This window comes from Camelus ferus, chromosome 7 (assembly GCF_009834535.1).
Source record: "Camelus ferus isolate YT-003-E chromosome 7, BCGSAC_Cfer_1.0, whole genome shotgun sequence".
Taxonomy (NCBI): domain Eukaryota; kingdom Metazoa; phylum Chordata; class Mammalia; order Artiodactyla; family Camelidae; genus Camelus; species Camelus ferus.
The window spans coordinates 15,785,697-15,809,679 of record NC_045702.1 but is presented as its reverse complement, the minus strand read 5'-3'; the positions used below and the strand labels follow the sequence as shown (position 1 = coordinate 15,809,679).

The window sequence follows — 23,983 nt, the reverse complement described above, 5'->3', positions numbered from 1 at the left end:
AAGATTAAATGAAGTTATAAGGTTGGAACCCTGATCCAACAGAACTGGTGCCTTTATAAGAAGAGGAAGAGACACCAGAGTTCTCTCCCCCACCCCCATGTGAGGACGCAGCAAGAAGGCAGCTGTCCACAAGCCAGGAAGAGAGCTCTCACCAGCAACTGAACCCTGCTGGAAACTTGATCATGGATTTTCCAGCCTCCAGAACTGTGAAAAAATAAATTTCTCTTGTTTTAGCCATTCAATCTGGTATTTTGCTATGGCAGCCTGAGCTGTCTAATCCAGTTTCTTTTGCAATAGAGTGGCTATATTAATATTAGCCAAAATAGATCTCATAGTAAAGAACCTTACCAAGAATACAGAGGATTATTTCATAATAATAAAGTGGTCAGTTCATCAAGAAGACATAAAGTCTTAAATGTTTATGTGCCTAGTAATAGACCTTCAAAGTTGAAAAATTGGAAGTTCTAGTCAGAAATTTCAACACTCCTCTTTCAGTAGTTGATGGAATGAAGACAGTTGACCCTTGAAATTAGTTCTGAGGACTAATACTGAGTAGGAAGTAAAAGTGATAAGACATGAGGCAGGAGAGAGAAAGCAAGAAGCTGAGAGGTTTGGTGCCTAGACCTCATCCTGAGGGTAGTGCCAGGATACTGAAGGGTTTTGAGCAGCAAGCTAGAGACATCATTAGGTGTGCCTTTTAGAAAGATTGCTCTCATTTTACACTGGAGAATGGTTTGTCATAGTGCAGACCAGAGGCAGGGAGATAATTAGGAAGCTGTTGTAGTGATCTTGGTGATTTTTGATGGTCCCAGCTAATGTAATGCAGAGGTTGGATACGAGAGGAAGAGTCGACACAGCTTCAGCGTGTTTAATTGCTGATGGCAATGGGCTACTATAGGAGAGCTTGATGATACAGGAAAGGGGAGCCAGAGTACCAATGGAGGAATTATATTTAGAAGTGAGGGGATATATTTCCTCCAATTTAATAGGAGAGAGGGAGGAAGAGTTGGGTGCAGGTGCAATCAGGTTTGTAGTTGGGTGGCAGTACATTGTGGGACCGTCCATCTCATGACTTCTGTTCTCACAGTAGAGAAAGCAGAGTCATCTGTTGAGGGAAGAAGTATGGCAAGGAAAGAGGGTTGAGGAAGAGTAGAGACTTGAAATACTTACTGTGGAGAATGAGAGAAGAGAGATAAGGGATGTGGGAGTAATTACCCAGCAGTATTGAGGCCCATGTTGAGACTGACAATTAAGAAATTATAGTGGCAGAGACTAAAGTTCTGTAGTTTTGTTTATCAGCATTCAGATACCCAGGTGTAGACAAGGAGAAAACAGGCAGTTGGACTGATCTGGGACTGGGGCTTTAGCAGGCACATGTGGTGAAAGGATAACTGGAAAAAGTTGTGCAGATTAGAGAATGCAGTTGAAATACGGATAGACCATACATTGAAAGGGAAGGTAGAGGAAGTTACGATCAATTAAACATGCTGGAGCTTTGTAGATTCTTCCTCTCGAATCCATCCATTGCATTGCAGTGATTGGAGCCACCATCTCTCACCAAGACTGTTGAAAGACTTCCTAACTGTCTCCCTGCCTCTGGTCTTGAATGTAGGATGTCAGGGTGGTGGCTGACAAGTAAAATGCCATTTATTGATGTTGAGCAGGCCAAGGAGCTCAGAGTCTAACACAGTAGACACATCCTGTGGGTGACAGGAGGACTTGGAATGGAGAGGAAGACCTACTAGAAGCCTCTTCACTTAGGCTCGAGTTTTCTAAAGGGGGAGTTCTCATCTCACTTTACAATCTTATTTGTTCATTACTGGTGTCTACATGTTACTTCTCTATGCTCCTTGAATTGTTTGGTGCAGAAATCTGTGTCCATCTTAATCTCCCTCCTCCTGATAGAAGATGTAGAGGTCTTATCTGCTAGGAAGCATAAATATTTCTTGGCACTCAACCCGTTTTTCTGAATAATTTTATCTCCTGAATAACCAGTGTCCATTTAATCTTCGGATTCAGCTCTTTCATTCACATCAGGGAAACTTATTTTATTTCTGAAGTAATTTTCTTACTCTGTTCTATTTATTAGAGTTGAAGGTACGAGTTATTTTTATGTTGGCTCGTCTTTGTCTCTTTTCTGTATCTATCACTCTATCTCTAATACCTTGAGCTACTTTGTTCTTTTTTCTCTGCCTTCACTTATGGTTGTCATGGGCCTCTGTGGCATTGATTTGGTTTTAAGCCATATCTATTCTTTTCCCCGCTAGTTGATTTCGTAAAGTCAGACTGACTTCATTTTGGTTCTCAAATTATTTCCACATTTCTGTGGTGTCTCATTTTGTTGTTTTATCATCAATTCTTTGAACTTCAAAAAAGGGATTGCTATTCTTGTTAAGTTAGGAGCCACTCTGTGCTGCCTGATTATTTTTTTTCCCCCTTGGCCACTGCTTTCCTCAGTTTATGGCATGATTCTACTCTTGTATTGTTTGGTTTCTGCTGATGAATTCTAGCAGTAGTTTTTGACAGATTGATGTTACTATTTTTATTATTTCCTCATTGTTCATAGGTGTTGGAGATTAATGATTCCATGATAATGCCTTTATCCGCCATCTTAACCAAGAACTCAGACCTATAACGAGGTTTTTATAAATACTGTTACTGAGTGGTTTTCTCATTGTGAACTTTTGATATTATCCTTATGTATTTTGATGGGAGTGGTAGCAGTTTAATCTCGGGGAAAACCAGAATCATTGGCTGTATCTCGGCATGTCTGATGTAACTTCAATGTGTTTGTAAATTGGTTGTAAAGTTACTGTTTGTTGCCAGGAGGAACCTTATCTGCTTTTCTGACTATAGTAAAAACCACAGGTAAACCTTCAGTTACTTCATCTGATGACATTTTCACTCCCCCCTTTTTTTTCACCAGTGTAAAGGTATTAGTTATACATTGGTGAGACAGGTCCCTTGATAGGTGGTATTTCTGCTTTCCCGCATACAGTTAACCTCCCTGGAGTAGTCCTTTACATAGTAGGTGTGAATACCTGAGTTAAGGTATTTTATGATCAGACCTTACTGTCTAGTTGCTTTGCCTCAGGCCCATCCCAGACTCCATCAACCCACTTGCCTTTCCTGCTCTGTTGGTCTTTTTTATACTGAATAGAAAGAAAGAAAGGATGTATTAAAGCGGGATTTTTATTCACCTGGCTGGTAGAAACCTTAAAATCCTCTTTTGTCCCCTAAACTTTTATACAGGTGTGACCCACTTAAAGGAAATGCCTGCCATCTGTTTGCAATTAAAAAAACAAAAAAAAAACCCACCTTTTCATTGGGGGGGGTGAAGTCTCTAGAAACATAAAATCCTTTTTTTTTTTTTTTTACTACAATAGAGTGGAAACGCCTAGCACTACAACAGTAAAACAGATAAAGAATAGACAGCTCTGTTTTTCTTTTAGTTTATCACTTATTAGATCTCCTAAAATCCTGATAGGTAAGCTGTTAAGCCTTGATCTTTTTAAGTTTTATTTTGCATATGAATATTTCTTAAAAATCTACGCTGTGCTGAAAGCACAAAGGCCACACTGAATAATCTTTATCCAGTCTCAGATTTCTGTTTAATTATTTGGAAAAGGAATTGACACTCCTTTTCCTCCTCTTCCTCTCTTCTTCCATAATCCCTTTGGCTTATTTTACCTCATTTGGGAAACTCTACAGGGTTCTAATCTCTCTCCCTCTGCCAAGGGGAGGGAAGCAGTGAGGGTTAGAGGTGAAGTAATTTGAGCACAGTTTCATGTCTAATAATCTCTTCAGGACTCTGAGAAGTGCAGAGATTATTCTATCTTCTTGGCCTATGGAAATAGGCCAAGGGGAGTGGAGTAGTTTGGTCAGTGTGTCTAACTCCAAAGCTGCCTTTCCCACCCCAAAAGTAGAGATTTATTGGAGAGGGAGAGTCTGATTTTAGGAATACTGGGCAGTGTAGCCCAGTGGTTAAAATCATGGTCTGTGGAGTCAGAAACATGAATTAGAAGGAAATTGTTTAACTTCCTTGTGTGTTGTTTTAATCTGTAGGCAGAGGTAGTGAGCACTTTTCTTGTGTTACTGTGGGCCTGAGTTAATTTTCATACAGTGCTTAGCACAATATACTAACTCAGTAAATGGCAGCTTTGAAAAAATAAAGGTCTAATATTAGAGAAGATCCAGAAGCAACGCTGACTTAGTGACTTAACTTGAAGTTCCTGATCCTGGACAACCAGTTGATTCAAACTGACTGGGGTTGAATGGACGCTATCCAGAGTTACTATTCTGCTAAAGTATCTGATTCCAATATAATGATTCACAGTTGCTGAAGTGTTGAAATGCGAGCCCCGTGTATGTTAGAGTTAGGATGTGTTGATTTCATGAGGAATGCAACATAGATCTGTGTTTCTTTAAATCTGGTGCCATACTGTTTTAGTCAGAGAGCACTTGGTTAGTGCAGGTTAGTACAAGAGTTGATTGAAGAAAAGAGAGTTGATTGACAGATCCAGGGGCACCTTACAGAATTTAAGGGCAGGGAGAATGGCTGGGCCTCCTTGGTACCAGGAAACTGTCGGAAACTGAAGGTGTTCACTTCATCTTTTAGAGTCTCTCTAACTTATGGTTCTCTTTATATTCTTTCTCTTTTAACAGCATTCTACAACATGGTACAGCATTTGCATTGTTTAGTTTCTTGAGTGTATTTGAATTGATACTGGGCACCTGCTAGCTCTGGTGACCATCGTTGATGGAGTCATCTGTGCGAAATGTGGCCTTGGAGGCCTCCCTTTTTAGCAGAAGGTACAGGCCTGTAGAGATTAAGTCTGTAGGGAAGAGTAGGTGCAGAAGCCTGTTTATTGTTCATGTTTTTACAAAAGAAAGAAAGGTCTAGAAATTAGTTGTGTGTTTATTAGCCCAGTTCCCCAAAATGAAACTTCTGGCATTACTTAATGGCGGAATGCCCCGAGAGCATGTTAACTTTTTATGAGAAAATAATTCTCTTGGAAGTCAATCCTGCAAATCTAAATTTATAAATTTGCTGTTGTCACTTTATAATAAATATTGAATGTTAATCTTCATCTCCTTTTGAATTTCTTCCAGAGATATGAAGACTATGGAATGACTCCCCCGTCAGGCCCATTACCAAGGTAAGGTTTTTAGGAGAAAATGTATTAGGACTTTCTTATACAGGCTATTTCTTGACCTTTGCAGACTCACTTCTTTTAGCTGATGTGAGCAGACACAAAACTCTTGGGTGGTGTGTTCCCTTGATCTAACCAGAAGAAGAGAGAACAAGTTGGAATTTAAGTCTTCTTTCCAGTAATAATGGACTAGATAATTTGCTGAGGATAACTGGGAAAGCTGAACAGATTTAAGAACAGAACGAAACCAAACCCAGGTAGCTAACAGGGCAGTGAAGCAGTATAGGGCCAAGATCCAGGAAATCCAGAGAAGGTGAGCCCTGCCTTTTGGGCTACTTTCTCCCGCAGATACCTGCTGATTCCAGAGGAGGTGGCTGAGAAGCTGAGCAAAACTTTTGACAGACTTTTGAAAATGTGGCATATCAAGAGTTGTGGGATCTCTTTTAAGTCATGTTTAGGAGGATGCTGGTTTAAGGCATGTTTTGATGCCTTAAACGATTCAAAATATATTTGAAAAGAAAAACGATTGAAAATCAATGAGCTAAGCATCCATCTCAGTATTAAAAAAGAAAAAAAAAAAGGTCCAGTTAAATCTAAAGGAAGTAGAAAGAAGGAAATAATAAAAATAAGAATAGAAGTTAATGAAATAGAAAACAAACACCATACTAGAGAAGAGCAACAAAACTAAAAGTTAGTTCTTTGGGAAAAGGTAGTAAAATTGATAAACTCCTGGAGAACTTGGTCAAGTAAACTGTGTAACATTATCAATAAGAGTCATGAAAAAGGACATGTTAATCCAGACCTTACAGAAATTAAGAAGATTTTGACAGATTTTACAAAGGCAGATTTTTAAAAGATTTTACAGACATTAAGAATAATTTATGAACATATTTTTGTTAATAAATTTGAAGTGGAAAAACTCCTAGAAAGAGAGAACCTGAATAGTCCTGTAACTATTAAAGAATTTAAAATCATTATTAAAATTCTTCTAGTGGGGAGGGTATAGCTCAGTGGTAGGGTACATACTTAGCATGCACGAGGTCCTGGGTTCAATTCCATAGTGCCTCCATTAAAATAAAAATAATTGAAAATAAGCAAATAAGCCTAATTACCTTCTCCTGCTGGGGGAGGGGGGGCGGGCGGGGGGGAAGCACCAAAAAAAAACCCAAAAAACAAAAACCCTAAAAACTTCCCACAAAAAAACTTAAGGGCCAGGTGGCTTCAACAGTGACTTCTACCAAACTCTGAAGGAAGAAAAGATACTAAAGTAATACAAATTCTTCTAAAGAACAGAAAAAAAGAGAAAGCTCCCCAACTCATTTTGTGAGACCAGCATAAACTTGATACCAAAGATAAGAGGTACAAGGACATTGCAAGAAAGGAGACATTAATGGCCAGTTTCAGTCATGATCATAGATGCAAAAATTTTGAAACTAAATATTAGCAAACATGTCCAGCAATATACACAAAAAGATATTACATCTTAATCAAATGGGATTTTTTTCCAGCAGTGCTAGGGTGATTTAATGTTAAAAAATCAATCATAATTCACCACCTAGAGGTGGAATAAAGGAGGAAGATCTTTTCATTTCAACAGATACAATATCTGATAAAATTCAACATCTATTCATGGTAAAAATCTGAGCAAACAAAGAATAGAAGCAGACTTCTGTAATCTGATAAAAGGCATCTTGGGAAATATTACTTAATGGTGAAGTGTTAAATGCTTTCCCTTTGAGAGCAAGAGCAAGACAAAGATGGCCTGCTTGCATAATTTCTGTTCAGCTTTGCCCAGGGGGTCCTAGCCAGTGTAATAAAGCAAGAAAAAGAAACAAAAAGATTAAGAGATTCAATGAAAGAAATAATAGTGTTCTTATTTGCAGATGATACCATTTTGTAGTAAAAAAAAAAAAAATCCTAAAATGTCAATATATGAATTGTTAGAATTAAGGGACTTTAGCAAGATGGCTAAATAGCAAGGCAGCTAAATTGCAAGGTAGCTGGATACAGAGATTACAAAGATCAGTATACAAAATTCCAATATCAGTACACGAAAGTCTGTGAACAACGACAGAACATTAAAAATTTTAAAGATACTATGTAAAATAGCACTCAAAAATATAAAATACCTCAGAGTAAATCTAACTGAAGCTATTCAAGCTTTCTAAAGAAAGATATTCATGGACTGGACAACTCAATATTTGTAAAGTATCAGTTCTCCCCAAGTGACTTACAGATTCATTGCAACCTCATTGGGTTTTTTTAGTATGTAGAAATTGGGTTTTTTTAGTATGTAGAAATTGACAAACTCATTCTAAACCATATGTGAAAATGCAAAGGGCCAAGAATAGCCAAGACACTTAGCCAAGGCACTTTGTTAGGACTGTTGTAAATATTACAAATGATTGTCGAGTAATTAAGGGTGAGGTATTGCTGTGAAGCTAGACAAATAGACCAGCAGAATAGAAGAGAAAGTTCATCATCAGACCCACACACGAGTGGACGGTTGATTTATTACAAAGAAGGGACTGTATATAAATCATAAGCAGTCTCAGAAATCATATTTAACTATCCCTTCAAGGACCAGAAGCCATACAGAAGTAGAAATGTTATCTGCTTCCTCCCTACCTTTTCTTTACTTTTCTTTATTTGCCACATTTTCAGAGGGGTTTGTTTTATTTTTCCCCGACCCTCTTCCCGAACCCAGGCATTGCTTTGTGGTCCAAAAGCAATAAGGTAAAAGGAATAGGTGGTGGTGAGCTGATCCGGGGCAGAAGCTTGTGATAGGAGGACCATGGCATCTGGTCTGCCCAGTTCAGTCCTAATTTACACCTGCTGTTCAGCATAATTGTTAATAACTTTCACTCTCAAAAGTGTTCTGGTTTGGATGATAAATCTTATGGTCACCCAAGATAAAGGATTCTAGAGGATTTGGCTGAAACTGAACTATCTGAGCACATAATTTAGGATACAGGGGATACAGATGTGGGCTGGAAGGTCCTAATTGACTGAATAATGCAGAAATAATGAAGTAAAAGGCAAGAGCTGGTTTCTGGGTGGATGGTCCAGAGATGATGATTAGGTTAGGTGAGCTGCAGTTTACAGATCTGGAAGGAGGAGTGTGCATTTGCTAAGCTCTCAGATCTGTGAGGTTGGAGATGTCAGACATCTCTGTCTGAGGTCAATCTAATTAGCAGCTCTTATTTAAAGAGAGTAATATGGGTAGTTTCAATTTACAAGATGTACTCCAGAAATAACAGTGTAGAATAAGGGCAAGTCAATGTACTTTGTCATCAAACTGCTTTGATCTATGAATGACTGGTTAACTGTCATTTACAAGAAACTATAATTAAACTATCATCTTTTTTTATTCTTGAATTTCTTTAGAAGAGTGGTTCTCAGGGTGGGATTCTCAGACCCCTAGAGCGTCCTTGAGACTCTTTCGATAGGGTGGGAGGTCTGTGAGATCAAAACTATTTTTATAATATTAAGACCTCATCTGACTCTCCTCATTGTGTTGACATTTGCACTGAGGCACGAAGGAAATGTTGGGTGAGACTGTGGTGCCTCAGCATGAATCCAGGTGGGGGCACCCAGCTGTTCAAGGACTCACTCAATTGTCCTTCACTGCTATGCAATCACAATTTTTTAAAAATGCCAGTTTTATGTTAGTATGTCCTTGATGAAGTAGTAAAAATTAATTTTATTAATCCTAGACCTTGAGTCTTTAATGGTCTGGGAGGCAAAAGAGGAGATACATATGAAGCACTTCTGCTAAATATGGACTTTTGAAGGAAAGCAACTTCTTCAGTTGTTTGCGTTGAGAACTGAACTAACCACTGCCATGTTTTGCTTGGATAAATAACTGGCAGGCTTGGGTGTTTGGCCTCGAAAATGAACAAAACGAACCTGTCACTTCAAGGGAAACAACTGACAGCATTTGTTACCAGTGATAAAGTGCAGCTTCTAAATGAAAATTAGAATTTCGGAAACTTTTATCTGCCCTCGTGCCCTTGACAGCTTCCTGGTACTTAAAGCCTTTTCTAGTCAGCTTGATGGCGATATTAATGAATGTGATTTTTGGTGACTGTAAAATAAAGTGTCTCAATATTTAGAAAGTCTGCATAACTCAGTGAACCAATATTTTACAAATGACCAGTGTCATAAAAGCATGTATAGGTCCATTCAAAGTACAAGAAAGACCAGAGATTTTAATCTAACAGAAGATGAAAAGTTCATTAATACTATTTCAGAGTTTGTATTGCCACTAACCCTTAAGGAAATACTGTTGCACTTTGGTGTGGTATCGAAGAAGAATATTTAACTGAACTGTTAATAACAAACTGTTATTTGAATATTATCTGGAAAGGCTATTAAAATATTCCTCCTTTTCCCAACTACATATTTATGTGAGGTGAGATTTTCTTCTTAAAATAACTGATGACAACTGATTGAATACAAAGTATATGAGAACACTGATGTCTGATACTAAGGAAATTTTTTTTTAATGTAGAATTCTTCTCATTAAATTTTTTGAGGGGGGGTTGGAAAAACATAGTCAGTTTTATGAAAAATGTTGACATGTAATAGGTTTACTCTTGTTATTTTAAAATGAGTGTTTTAAGAACGTCTCAGTTTTAATTTTGAATGTAATAACTGTTTGTAAATACGGTCCACATTAACAGCAGCTCTTGGGATCTTCACTTTCATGAATGTAAAGGGGTCCTAACACTAAATAGTGTGAGAACCACTGCTTTAGAGCACTAGTTTTCAGCCTTGATGAACCTCAGGGTCATCAGTGGAGTTTTAAAAAACTGCCAGTATCTGGGTCCCTCATTTAATTGGTCTAGGGTGCAGCGTGGGTCCCCCCAGGGGATCCTAATGTGCGGCCAGGGTTGAGAACCACCAGGCACTGAAAACGAAGGGGCCCTGGGACTTGAGCTGCACCTTCTTTGGGTCTGTAAACTAGAGCATTTCTTCTTCAGTCGTCTGACAGATTGGCCAGGCGTCAGCTGTTCTCCAGGATGTGTACTAGACAGTGTGTACGCTGTTCTCAGCACTGGGGATTTGTTGTGAGCAAATAGAAAAAGTCCCTGCCCTCAGAGAGCCCGTGTTCCAAGAGAGGAGATGGAGAAGAAGCCAACAGACAAATAGGTCTTATTTGTCTTCAGGGCTGGGGGTGGACCTGTTAATACAATGCCAGAGCCAGGGTAAGTGGTGCTGATGCTTGGATGTGCTCCACCTTCAGACCAGGTTTTGGCCCCGGGTTGCTGCCGTCTGCGGAGCTGGTGCCTCCTGAGCCCCAACAAGCACAAGCATCATCTGAAGCCGCCTCGTTTGCTTCACGAGGGATCTACTCTGAGGAGATGCCATCGGTGGCCCGGCCTCGGCCTGTTGGGGGCACCACAGGTACGTGTGACTGTCTGCCTTGTATTTTTGGCTCAATTCCGTGGCGAACATTTTACACTTGGCAGGGTCTCAGCATCCCAGTGTTCAGCGGCCTCTTTCGCTGGTGAGAGCTGCATTCCCTCGGATCCTGGTGGAGACGTAGGGCAGGGGAGGTGGGAGAGTGGCCGAGATCCCAAGACTGATGCCCTCTGATTTGCTCCTGAGTCAGTGTCTCAAAAACAGTCCCTTCACATGGAATTCACAGCACACCTCTTCCAGGAAAAACATTTCTAAAGCCTTACAGTGAACTGAAGGACCTATTTCTGAGTGCTTGCTATGGCATTAAAACAAGCACTTCAAAAAAAAAAATGTAACTGTAGTTGATTTGCAGTATTATGTTAGTTACAGGTGTATAGCTTCAGATTTTTTTTCCATTATAGGTTATTACAGAATATTGAATATAGTTCCCTGTGCTATACAGTAAATCACTGTTGCTTATCTATTTCGTATATAGTGGTATATGTATCCATTCAGTCCATACTCCTAGTTTATCCCTCCACCTCCCCTTTTCCCTTTGGTAACCATAAGTTTAAAACAAACACTTTTATTTATTTTAAAGAAGGCCTTTTCTAGTTTGTAATAAGCAACTCAAAGTTGATGGACAGAGACTGGAGGGAGCTTTTTGTTTTATCTGGTCACTTCTGGGAGGGTACAACCACTGTTTTCTCCTCAAACCTTATCTCCCTTTTTAAAATGTTCTTGTTATCTTCCCATGCCTCTGTGCTGTCCCCTCCCTGTTGTCACATGCATGGGCAGAGTCAGGCGGTGGAGGGCCTGCGGGGAGTTGGTGGCCGTGTGGAACTGTTCCAGTTTTTTCCTGCCTCCTCTCTTAAGTCGTCATTAAAAGGACAATCTTAGTGGCATTTGTGTGTAACCAGCACAGCTCTTTTACTTGATAATTCAGCAGTGAAAGGCCACATTTTCTCAAGTTTTCTTCTAATTCGTTATTAAACTTTTAAGTTTTTGCACACTGCTTTTGTTTACTTTCAGTATTTAGGTTTGCTTTAATTACCTGTTGGAATTCAAATAAAAATCTCTACCAAATTATCTCCACCTAGGAAAAAAAGCTCTCTGTTTATGTTCCTAAAAGAATATAATTTAAAGTGTCTAATTTCTGGGGTTGGGGGGTGAGCCCAGTGGTAGAGTATGTGCCTAGCATGCACGAGGTCCTGGGTTCAATCCCCAGTACCTCCATATATATATATAAACAAATAAACAAACAAACAAATAAACCTAATCCCCCCCCCCAAATTATGAAGTGTCTAATTTCTGGAAGTCTTGAAGCCAGAGGGAAAATAAATTTTGTGTTGAAAGGATTCTAAAATATATAGATGTGCTAAAATATATTTTTAATTAGTTGTTTGAGAAACATTGTGTATAACTTAGTTTACTTATATAAAAGTATAATATTTAGTATATTCAGTGTAAACATACAGTGTGCTTTTTTCAGACCACAATTAAAAATTAGGGATCACATTTTTTTATGTGTTCACTTTTGTCTTTTTAGAAAAAGAGCTATAAATACCTGTATTTTAACAATCTTAACACTCTTAGTTTTTGTCAGTTTTGAGATGCATGTAAAGATTTGAGAAAAGGAAGGGCTCTCAGAATTTTGGTAAAGCATAAAAGGTATAATGTTTTCTGAATTGAGTGTCCTCAATAATTACATCTAGATTAGGAATAAATTTATTTTCAGAAAATGAGCTGAGAAGAAAAGAAAAAAAAAAACCCTTTATCTCAGAGTCTCCTGGGAATTTTGTGATCATAGTTGAACCCACAATAAATTCTTACCAAGTTCAGTAGATTCTTGACATTTATGAGGGGTTTGTTCTGAGATCTTTGTAAATCCTCAAACTTTCAAACACTGCTGTACTTCATAGTTGATTTCCCTAATCAGTCCAACAGAAGTGTAAGTGGACCAGCTAAGAGACCCTTCCAGATGCCTAGTGAGAGGCACTGTTGGTAGATTGCAGACAGCACTCAGCATGGCTGAGCTGAGATTCTTAAAAGGCAGTTGGCTGATCGTCCTCACCAGTTTGCCTGAGATCCAGCCTCATAGCCCCAAATTACAAATCACTGATTCATGTCCTGAAACTTCATCTCATGAATAGTTGATACTGTGAGCACTAATTTGTGCATATCACTCAGTGTTCCTTAAACACCTGTGTACTTTGAGATTCTGAGCTCTTTGTTTCTTGTGCAGCTCTGCATACTCTTAGAAAGTCCTCAGAGTTCATTACTCCATCTTACTGCATTTTATTACAAGGGTTCACGGTCACTCCTTTTTTCCCCCATTCGCTTTCCCTCCTTTTGAAGATTGATGTTTTGCTAGGAGGAGCCATTACATGTTAAATAATTTATTTTGTTATTTTCTAACTTTCTGGAGTATATCCAGTTTTATAATGTCATCCAGTAACTAGTTTATTCCAATTCCAAATTTGCAGTAATAGTGGATAATTATCCACATGGTCTTCTTGCAGTTCTTGTATTTTGCATTGTCTGTCAAGCAACAAAACAAATAATGTATCCTGATAACTTACAGGATTTCCCACACTTTCCAGGTGCTATGCTTTGCAGTGAGTCTTATTTCTTTTGTTAATTGTTATATATTTAAACTTGTTGTGTAGAACATATACCAAACAGAATTCAAACATATTCATTTTTAATCTAGAAGAATATAGAAATTATATGTATGAAACATTTGAAGAGGAAGCTATTTTTTAATAATTTGTAATAAGAGATTAAATTGTATAAAATTTTGTAATGGAAAAAATATTAAGATATACTAGAAAAGTTACTTTTCTGAGTATGTAAAATTATCAGATATGTACATGTCTAAAAATGACCAAAAACAAAAGGAAAATACTACCTTGGAAGATTTACAGCAGGTATGACCAAGGGGTGTTTTTATTGTAGAGAGTGACTCATATAAATTGCTAAATGGGCAAACTTTAAAAGATAAACAGGCAAAGGACAGAAAGGGACTACAAAGGAAATGTGTGTATGTCATATAGAAGTAAACATGAAAAATGCCCAGTTTTGAAAATGACTGAAGAAATGTGAATTAAAGCCATGATGAGGCACCAGTTCAATCATGAAATTGTTTATAATAATGGGATGTGGTAAGATTAGCATCCAGTTTCTTCATCTGTATAGTGATGGTAACATTAATGCTTCCCTCTCATGGTTGATTGGTGATTGAAGAAGGTAACAGACATAAAATGCTTTAAAAAATGCCTGGAGTGTCATAAACTTTTAATAAATATTAGCTGCCATTACTATTATTACTATTGTATTATTTCCAGTGTTGGTGTAAATCATTAAACTTATGGAAAGCAGCTTGGCAATGTGACTTCATGAGCCTTTGATTTGGTAATTCCACTTCTGGGAACTAGCTACCCCCCGCGCCCAAAGAATTCCAAAATACTGAAGGAAAAACTACATGTACAAAGATGTTTATTGGAGCACTTATTCAGATTAGTAAACAGCTGTGAGCTCCCTCGGTACCTACTTATAAGGGCATCAGTGAGTAAACTGTATAGCATAAAATGAAGAACTCAGAGCCAGAAAAAAGAGAATTTAAGATTTCCTGGTTACATCCTATGCATTTTGTACTTGACCTATTTTATCTCTTTTAATCCTTGAAATAACGCTATGGGGTAGATTTTTTTTTTATCTCCGGTTGAGAAGTGCAGCATTGAGGCTCAGCAGGAGTTGGTGGCTGGGTGTCCAAGGTCACGGGCTTGTCTGTGGCTGAGCTGGAATGCAAACCCAGGCTTGCTGGGCGTGATGGGCCGCTTGAATCATGGGGTGAGCCTGGGCTGTCTCGTTAGGTGAACAAAGCAAGATACAAAATGATGCCTGCACTATGATTTCACCTGCTGTTGGGATTTTAACACAAAGGTGTGCTTTTCTCCCTAGAGCAGTTGTCTGAACCTTTATAAATGATGAGGGACCCTGTGCTGCATTTCTGTTCTTTCCAAGATTTGTTCAAACAATGTCTGTTGGGCAAACACTACCAATCGTTCTAATAATTTTAATACTGTTACGGATCTTCAGTAACTGACAAGTGTTCCTGCAGAATACATTTAAAAAAATGAATTTGATCAATGGAAGCTGTTAATTAGACAGCTGGAGTAGCTGTAGGCTTGAGGATGGAGGGGGCCACCTGCCTTACCTCTGTGAAAACTGAACCTTTGTAGGACCAGTCTGAGCATCAGATACGAATTAGATGATCCTAGGAGCATTTGGAAATAGGTATTTTATTTCATAGTGCTTAAAGGTCAGTTTTTCCTCCCTTAGTCTGTAGAATAGGGATCTTTTCCTATGCTGAAAGTTGATGGAAGTGAAAAATATGTTGTTTAAAGCCTGGCCTTCCCAGCCACACAAGGTTACAGCAAATTAAGTGTGGAATGGATGCTAGAGATCGTCTGCCTTTGCACCTGTACCCCTTGCTAAGGAGGCTGGGCGGGTGGCTTTTTTATTATGGAAACAGTGTGAGAATAAGAAAAATATACTTTAACATTCTGAATTCAAATAAATACATGCTCTGCCTGTTAAGGGGGAAAAAGAATGCATATACTGTTTTCAAGTTCTTGTAAGTCTCAGAGCCTTAAGCAAGAAAGAGCCAGGTTTCAGCTTCTCTATGGCTCCAAAACCTTTCACACCTTCCTTCTGAATAAATCAGGTCATCCTTATTTGTAGCCTCTGCAGAAATGAATGGACGGGCCCTCTGTTATTTTCTGGATTCCCTGTTCTTTGATGTCTAGCCAGGAAAATATGAACCTCATTGTCAGCCAGTGTTTTGAAGGGAAGTAAAAACCCAGGAAGCAAGAAGCTCAGGGTGTGTTTTTCTTAGGAAATGTCGTTCTCTGGAGGTAGAACTGGGGCGACGTTTGAATGACGCTTGTATCCCCAAGGGGGTGCCGAGGTCAGGACTGAAGTGTCCTGCTGGGCAGCCTCGCTCCCCGGCCGGTGTTGACCGAGCCACTCCGCTGTGTTCCTCCAGGCTCCCAGATCCAGCACCTGACGCAGGTGGGAATCGCAAGCAGAATTGGAGCTCAGCCAGTGGAAATCCCACCGGGCAGAGGTGGCCAGTGTGGGGGACCAGGTTGGCCTTCGTACGGGGAGGACGAAGCCAGCCGGAGGGAGGCCGTGAGTATCTTGTTTGGGGCCATCATCAGACACAATCACTTCATGTAGCTGCTGCTGCTGCCGCCTTAGGGAATCAATTTTTAAAACCTACATAAAGTTTTCACCTCCCTCACTTTTTTCCCCTTGAGTGTATTTTTTCCTTGCAGTTTTTAGATGGTAAATTCCCTCTGACCAGAGTGGGAGAGTATTGGCATTGAAATTTGGGAAAGTATGTAATTTTTCTTGAGGTAGATTTCAGGCTTGAAGTAGTGAATTTAAAAAATAACTTTAAAATTATAAAAGCAGGGGTCGAGGTATATAGCTCAGTGGTACCACACATGTTCAGCATGCACAGGGTCCTGGGTTCAATTCCCAGTACCTCCATTCATGAAAAAAATTTAAAAATTTAAAAGCAGTATTCATTACAGAAAATCTGCACAGAGACCTAGGTAACGGTTACTTTTTTCTCTCATTTTTTTCAATTATGGTAAAATACACATAACATAAAATTTACCATCTGAACCATTTTTAAAGTGTACACTCCAGTGGTTTTAAATATGTTTGTAATATTATGCAACCATCACCACCATCCATCTTCATCATTCTTTTCGTCTTGAAAAACTGAAACTCTCTACCCATCAAACACTAACTTCCCATTCGCCTAACCTCCCAGCTCCAGGCAACCACCACTCCCCTTTCTGTCTCTCTAGGTTTTGACTTTTAAGTAGTGAACTTGAACCTGGAGGTAACTAAAATCTGAACTTGATCTTTGGTGTGATCACTATATAAGTATTCATGATCTTATGTACTTACTTGCTCACCATTTGAGCTTTATTGTGGGTTTGTTAATGCCACTTCCATTATGACCACCATGAGTAGAGGCTTTGCCATCAGGTCACCGTTTGGGACATTTCAATACACAAGGTATCTTTTGGGGCTTCTTAACAGTCTGGTTGTTCCTTTATAAGAACAAAATCAATATGGGCACAAGTAATTTCTACAAATGCTTTCTTTCGTTTTTCTCGAGAACTTTATATTCAGGGGGAATAAATTAGTGAATTTGGAAAAAAAACAAACCAAGGTAATGCTTTTTGTTTTGTCCTTATTACTGTGCTTCAGTTTTCACTATGTTTATGCGTCTTCGCAGCAGATACACTAAATTCTTCTGTGACTGGGTGCTTTTACTCACTGAAAGGAAATCAACTTTAGAATATGATTTTCCCCTGAAAAACATACTGTTATACTCATAATCTCAGGTATCTGCTTTACATTTGCCAACATTTTGCTTTTTCTGTGCCCAACTTAGTTTCCTGAGATGTTTCAGGTTTTCCTGTCAAATCCGATGTTCACTTGAGATGGCCTTTTTATCGCTCTTTGGTGAAGTGAAATATAGAAGTATTCTAGGCCTCGAATGTCATGTTTACTGGGCTATCAGGTTGCTCTTGGCACAAGTGAAACCACAGATTTAGTGTGTGTATGTGTGTGTATTGTGCGTGTATGTATTGTTCACTGAAAAAAATCACTGAAAAAGTGTAATTCTTGTCAAACGAATGCCCAGTTAACCTATATTTTGCCAATGTCAGCAAAACCATTGTGTATTTTAGTGCAGATAACTTGTTAAAAGGCTCTACAGAGCACTGATATACAGACACACAGACAGACACACAGACAGACACACAGAGTGGAAAGTGGCTTTGTGATCCTGTCCCTGTTCTGTGGTCCCAGGCTGTGCCCCCCTACGCGCCCTCCTTGGGCTCTGGACCCAGAGCAAAGGCAGTTGTTATTCCTGTCGGTGCTTCTGCTTATCTCTTTGAACTGAGAGCCCCATGCCCCATTCAGCTCCCAGGGGTAGTCCAGCCTCCCGTCACCTCCAGCTCCCCAGGTCCCTTGCTGTTCCCCGACTCACTTCCCGCACCGCGGCGCAGGGGTCAGCCCGTGGGGTGACTGCCCGCCCATTCATTCTGTCTGTCTCTAAGCAGGTGTTTGTCAGGCACTTGTTACGTTCATGGGTGTCTTTACTGTTGGGCTATCCCCCAGACAACTGCTCAGCAGTTTCTTCTGTCCATTCCACTCCTGGGAGGCCCTCTCAGAGGCTGAGTTGTCGGGCGGGAGGTGGGCAGAGCCCGTCCGCGGCCAGGTTTTGCACCTGCCCTTCCCTCCGCTTTGCCCTCGGGAAGCACAGTAACGTTTGCCATGTTTTCCAGACACACGTGCGTGGACATCAGGAGTATTCTTCTTCACCGCTGTTCCAGGTGCCGAGGACTGCAAGCAGGGAGCCCTCAGCTCCGCCCGGGAACCTCCCGCACAGGGGGCTGTCGGGCGCCGGGCTGGCTTACCCCGCCAGCTCCACGGAAGACCTCCAGCCCGGCCACTCCTCCGCCTCCCTCATCAAAGCGATCCGTGAGGAGCTCCTCCGGCTCTCCCAGAAGCAGACCGCCGTGCAGAACTTCCACAGCTGATCGGCCTCGCCTTGCAGATTTGCCAAGTATCCGCTTCCTGTGGAAGCAAGACTAAAAGGAAATCAACTGAGCAGGTGTTTGTAAGAGGACGAGCATCTCCTGGGCTCGGTGCCCAAGTAAAGGAGCAAGCTGCAATTATAGAAGATGCCATAAGTCACATGACAGCTCATGACGTTTTTGCAAAGTTGGCAATTTTGTGACCACTTGGGTTCAGTTGAAATTTATGTACTTTTGGCCACAAGCCAGCAGCACTTCACAAAAGACAAACCACAATCCTAAGCTAATGAAATTACTAAGTTAGTCTCTTTTTTTAAAGGCAAAAGATGAAAATGTGTAGATGGCGTAGGGATGAAAGGCATCTAGTATCTCCTTGGGAAGATGTGATTCAGGCTGGTTTGTACGATGGACCTGCTGCTTTGTTTTCTGAGAAAAGAGATTTGAAGACATTTTATTAACAGCTTGATTTAAACCTCTTTTCCTCCATAGGAACTTATTTTAATAGTAATATTACCGACAAGAACACTAAGACTGTTTGGGGATTTAAAAAGCTACTAGTGAGAAACCAAATGAGATCGTAGAGCCTGATGATTCCAGACGAAGCATCACCTGCATTTTCCTTCTACTTCTGGTGCTACCGCTCCAAGAGCCCCTTGACCCTGTCTGTGAAATGCAGCTTTGGCTTTCTCAACGGAAGAATTCATTTCGAAGGTTTCATTTTGTTCTAGAAAGAAGGAAAAAAAAAAACCCTCCCCAAATGGGGGGGGGGGAAGCTTAATATTTATTTGGTTATTCAAAATACATATCAAAGCTTAGATTTACATTCTTAGTTGTCTTTGCTGTTCATTAATCGGGCACAGGCAACTATAGATAGCATCTGATTTTAGTACATATCTTCATCAAGGCCAGTCCTGTAGAATGAGGCTTTCAGGGGGTCCTAACAAATCCTTGCACTTTGCCGAGGAGTTGCTCCCAAATTGGGTTTGAGTGAGAAATTTTATGTAAGTGAAAATTATTTATAAAAACTCCTAGGGCCACCAAATGATTATTCACCAATAGAGGTAATCACATTCCCTGAGTTTTAAGATCTGGACACAAAATGGAGTTCAGTTCAGCCTCTTTGTAATGAATCAGGAGCTGGAAGAGCTTTGAGACCACGGGGGAAAGGAGAGAGTTGCTCCTAATTTCTGATGTCATTCTGCATGGCTCTGCTGAGTGACTGTTAAAACCATCTTATGTACCCTGGGCCTGACAGAGGGACCCTCTCACTTGAGATGGACTCCTGAAGTCAACATTTGTCCCCTTCCCAAAGCCGCGTGAGAAGAGTAACGAGGGCCGTTCTGTTCTCTGGTACCTGAGTGAGGTTAAGAAGAAAAGCAGAAGTAGATAACAGAGTTCTGTGCATCCTTTTTGATTTGATCAATTCATGCTTTTAATTAAACAACAGATACACGGGCAGAGTTTGGGCTCTGACTAATCAAAATCTGTGTATCTGTGTCAAATTTAAAAAACTGTGAAACAGCTGAAATGGGTTCCCAAAGTGTAATCATTGGGTTCCAGAATCATGTTTCTGCCCTTCCTTCATGAAGTCTGTTGTACGGGCCCACAGTCTCACAACCCAGGGAAAATTGGTTGTGGGAAATTAAAACGTGGCCATTTTTCATCTTTACACCTCGGAAAAAGGAGGGATGCAGAAAGGCAAGTCTCTTGAGGATGCTAAATAAAGCAACGGAACCACCAAAGGCACCTCTCACAGGCTCCAAAGAGTGTGGGAGAAAGACCCCCGTCTGGGCTGGATTTCTTACCTCTGTCTTGCTTTTCTACCAGATTTCTCCCGAGTGGAAGGTTCCCTTTGCATGTCATTCAAAAATACCAGGTTTCCTGAATGTGTAATTAAAGTTTCAGAGATCCAAGCGGAATTTTATCACGGATGCCCTGTGGTGAGTTCAGATGGTGTGACAGCTGCTGGAGTCAGTGCAGACCCGTCTCCTCCTGTTCTGCTCAGCGTCCTGAGGGTTCGCAGGCAGCGTACGAAACGGCTCCTTCCTTTGTACGTTGAAGAAACAAGCCTCTGTTTTCAACGGGGCTGCAGTAGTGAATTTGATGCCTTGCAAACTGGCATATGGGGATCCTACCTGTATTTTTATTCTCAGAACCGATATGCTTTTAAACCGATGTCAAGACCGAAGACTGTGTAATAAAGAACCTGTGGTGTGCGGTGGGTGTGGGCGGGCCGGTGAGACCCCCAGCCCTCTTGTGTTGGTCGTCAGGCACTCTCAGTTTGCCCTCAGTCTTATGGTCACCAGACTCAGAACCAACACGCTGTCATGGGAGCCCCACCTCCAGAGGGGTCTTCAGACCCTCAGTGAATGTGATCTCCTTAAACAAAAGGTCTTCGTGGCAATCACACGTGGCTTTGGAATTCTGTTTATTGAAGCACTCCAAAATGAAAAGTTAAATTCAGTGTCTGTTCTTTTTTCCCCATTTTTAAAGTTCTAGTGATAATAACATGCAATAAATTTAAGTCAGAATTTTAGAGAAGATTGTTTGGAGAAACGATCATTTTCAGAATCTACCTTGTCACTGACTTGCTGTGTTAGGTCCCTTCTCTGAGCCTCATTCTCCCATCAGCCAGAAGAGAACGGGCCTCCTCTGCCCACCCCCCAGGATTTCTCTTGGTGAGAATCAAATGTGATCATGTGTGCAAACGTCCCTTGAGGAGGGAGCACAAAGCACTGTGGAAATGCAGGGTGATACCTGGGTGATTGCGCTGGGCTGGACCAGCTGATGTGCTGTGATCTCCCAGTGTGGGGGTTCATGTGGCGGTAACCAGAGCAAAACCAGAGGCCCTGTGACTCCTCTTCCTCTCTCCTGTGTTGCTTTAAATTCACTTCCTTCGCCATTAACTTTCAAACAGCATTTATTACGCATCTTTCTGCTCCTGATGTTCTGCTGTTTCTGGCACCAAGTAAGTCAACACAAGACCTGCCTTCTGAGATCTTGGAATCAGACAACAGAGACGGGCATAAGAGATGGAAGAGACAGAAGGATAATGCAGTTTAAACACCAGTAAAATTCACGGAAAGCACACAGGTGCATTAGTTACTCAGAAGAAAAAGTGAAGGTTGCACATTTGGAAACGGTGGGGTCTTGGGGAGAAGTTGACGCCAGAAGCTACTTTAAGGAAGACAGGAGCTTCCCAGCACCTGGTGAGATGGCACGGGGAGAGCCGGGAGTGGGCCTGAGGAAGGATGTAGAAAGTGGGTGAAGTTGCCATTGAAAATGACCTTGATCCTGAGTTGCTCCAGTAGCGGACAGAGTCCCTCCCAGCACTGTCAAGGGAGTTCTGTAAGAGGAGCAGGTGATGTTATGAGGATTCATTTGCAGCGATACAGAGAGAAAATGGCCAGGCCTGGGAAAAGGTCTGCAGAGGAAGAGATCCACTCAGGAAGGGACTGGAGCGGGGAGTCCCAGGCACGGCTCTTGGCCCGGGTGTCGAGTGTGAGAAGAGTGAGCTTCGCACCGACGTCTGCTGCTGAGAGCAGGTCTCAGTGGTCAGCCATTCGGCCACATTACGTCCCTTGTGGAGCATAGTGGGTTATAAATAAATGTATTTGACTTCTTTACGGCGACCTACACATTTTCCTCCAAATTATATTTCATTTCAGAGTGCGTTTTTACTTTGGTGATATGTGGCTTTTGAGCAGCAGACTAAGCTGGTTTCTGCCGACCAGGTTTTTCAGGGCAGGAGGCGTGTGATGCAGGGCACAGGTGAAGGTACGCCTGGGGGCTTTGGGCTGAAACAGGTAATTCTGTGCTTTATGCGCCTCCCGTTGAACTGTGTACAGGGTCAGTGTCCACACTGCGTTTGTGCAACTTTGTAGCGCTCCGGTGAGCAAAGCAGTCACCCGGACACGGATTTGCATTTGCAGTAATTCAGGAGTTAATCATTAAATACACTTCTCTATCCCTTTCATACGAGATTCCTAGACATGAATGAATTTGTTGGTTGGAAGGAAAGCTGGTTAGGATTCTGGGCGGAGAGGAGAGGGGGCTCCAGTCTTAAGTACTGCACCCACTGCCATTTCATTTCTGCCTCCAGAGCCAGTCCCCAAAGCCAGTCTCCAGAGCCCGCTTCCCCACCTTGGTCCCCGGCAGGACGTGAGGGAGTCCACTTCTCCAAAAGCATGTCGATTGTTGGAACACAAAACACGTTTTTATGGAATGGGAGCTTGAACTTTGTTTTTACATTTAATTCAACAGCTTAACAGATTGCCTTGTAACAGCTGAGAGGGGTTTCTCTGAGCAGTTGCTGTAACACACTCAGAACTGCATTGGGCTTACGCTTGTTCCCAAATGAACGAGGAGTCTGTGCATTTCAGGTTTCTTTTGATATTACTGGAGGTGATTTTCAGTGTTTAAACGAGGACTCCTTTTGCTAATATTGAAAAGACTTGAAAACCGAAACCTTACGATACAGTCCTGATTCCATGCTGTGTGTGTAACAGTACACTTGACAGTTCAACACGCAGCAGCGTTGACATTTAGGGGAAAAATACCAAACGCCTTGAAAACGTGAAACAAAGTTGGGAAGCTGCAAGCAAGTGAAAGAAGGAAGGAGTGTCTCCCTCTGAGGCACCCTCATTCAAATGAGTTTCCCGCAGGTAGATAATTATGCAGGATCTTTGCTTTTCCTTCTTCCTTCAGATTTTTCTGCTCTGGGACTGCTTCACATTTAAAGAAAGGTTGGATAAGTAGAAGGGACAGAGAGAAAAATGGAAGTGATTTGGGTCTCGCAGTCCCTGATTCCACGGAATCTTTCCGAACAACTTGGAGCGTCATGAATAGCCCCTACTCATGCCCACCAGATTTCAAGCATTCATAACTTGACTCCCTAAGTGTGCAAGGCAGGAATAGTACCGGGCTGGGTTCTAGCCAGGCACCTGTTCCTCTGCAGATGTGGGGACAGGAGGAGGAGGCACTAGAGGAACAGAGGCTCCACCAATGTGCTCAGTTGCCCTGAACAGCAGAGGGCTAATTTCAGAAGAGGCGAGTAGAAACTCTCAACTCTGCCCTCCTCCAGGGCATGGTCTAGGGAGCACAGAGGTCGGGCGAGCCTTATCCTTCGGGAAAGGCTGCTTAGCAGAGCTGCTCTGGGATGCCCACTTGTCTCCTCCTACTTCGTCAAGGTCCATGTTCTTCTGACTTCCTGCACTCTCATTCCCCAATTAGGAGTGTTAATGTACGAAAATATGCCGAGTAAATTGAGGCCACTCGTGGCATCAATACTGCAACTTGAACTTGACAATCATGGTTTGCTGGTCTCAAGACGGGCACTTAAATTTCAGTATGAGTACATGATTTAGTGATGGAACCCTCCCTTCTCTTTGTCGGTTATGTTTCTACCCTTCAGTTAGCTGCACTGTTTTCTAATGTGCTGTAGAGTTTTTGAAATAATTTATGCAAGTGTTTGGTTTCCATGTTTACAATTTATACAGCTTTCTAGCATTTTAAATGGAAGTGTCAATAAATGCTAAGAATTGGTGTCAAGTGATACTTTCTGTTTACTTCCTTTGCAACGTGATGGTTCTCTCATTTGTAAAATGTGGAAGTTGAATGGGATGCTTTTTTGTTCTCTAATGCCCATGTCCCTGGTGAGAACACCTGCTATTTTCATTTTCCGAGGAATTAAGTTAAAAGGAGTCTATTCAACATGTGGAGTTTGCTTAATTGTTGTCACTCACATTGTTGGTGCCATTCCCTTCTACCCATTGCTTTGCTTTATGGCTTCCC

The 23,983-nt window shown here is 41.2% G+C and overlaps 1 protein-coding gene across 1 annotated transcript in view; it reads left to right on the top strand.

Annotated features, from left to right (window-relative positions):
- KIAA1549 (KIAA1549 ortholog) overlaps positions 1-21,355 on the top strand; it is a 142,921-nt gene extending 121,566 nt beyond the window's left edge. The window contains 4 exon segments of the mRNA XM_032483450.1: positions 5,113-5,159; positions 10,402-10,562; positions 15,610-15,755; positions 17,939-21,355. Coding sequence (XP_032339341.1) covers positions 5,113-5,159; positions 10,402-10,562; positions 15,610-15,755; positions 17,939-18,193 — 609 coding nt within the window. The 3' untranslated portion in view covers positions 18,194-21,355.
- The last annotated feature ends 2,628 nt before the right edge of the window (positions 21,356-23,983 follow it).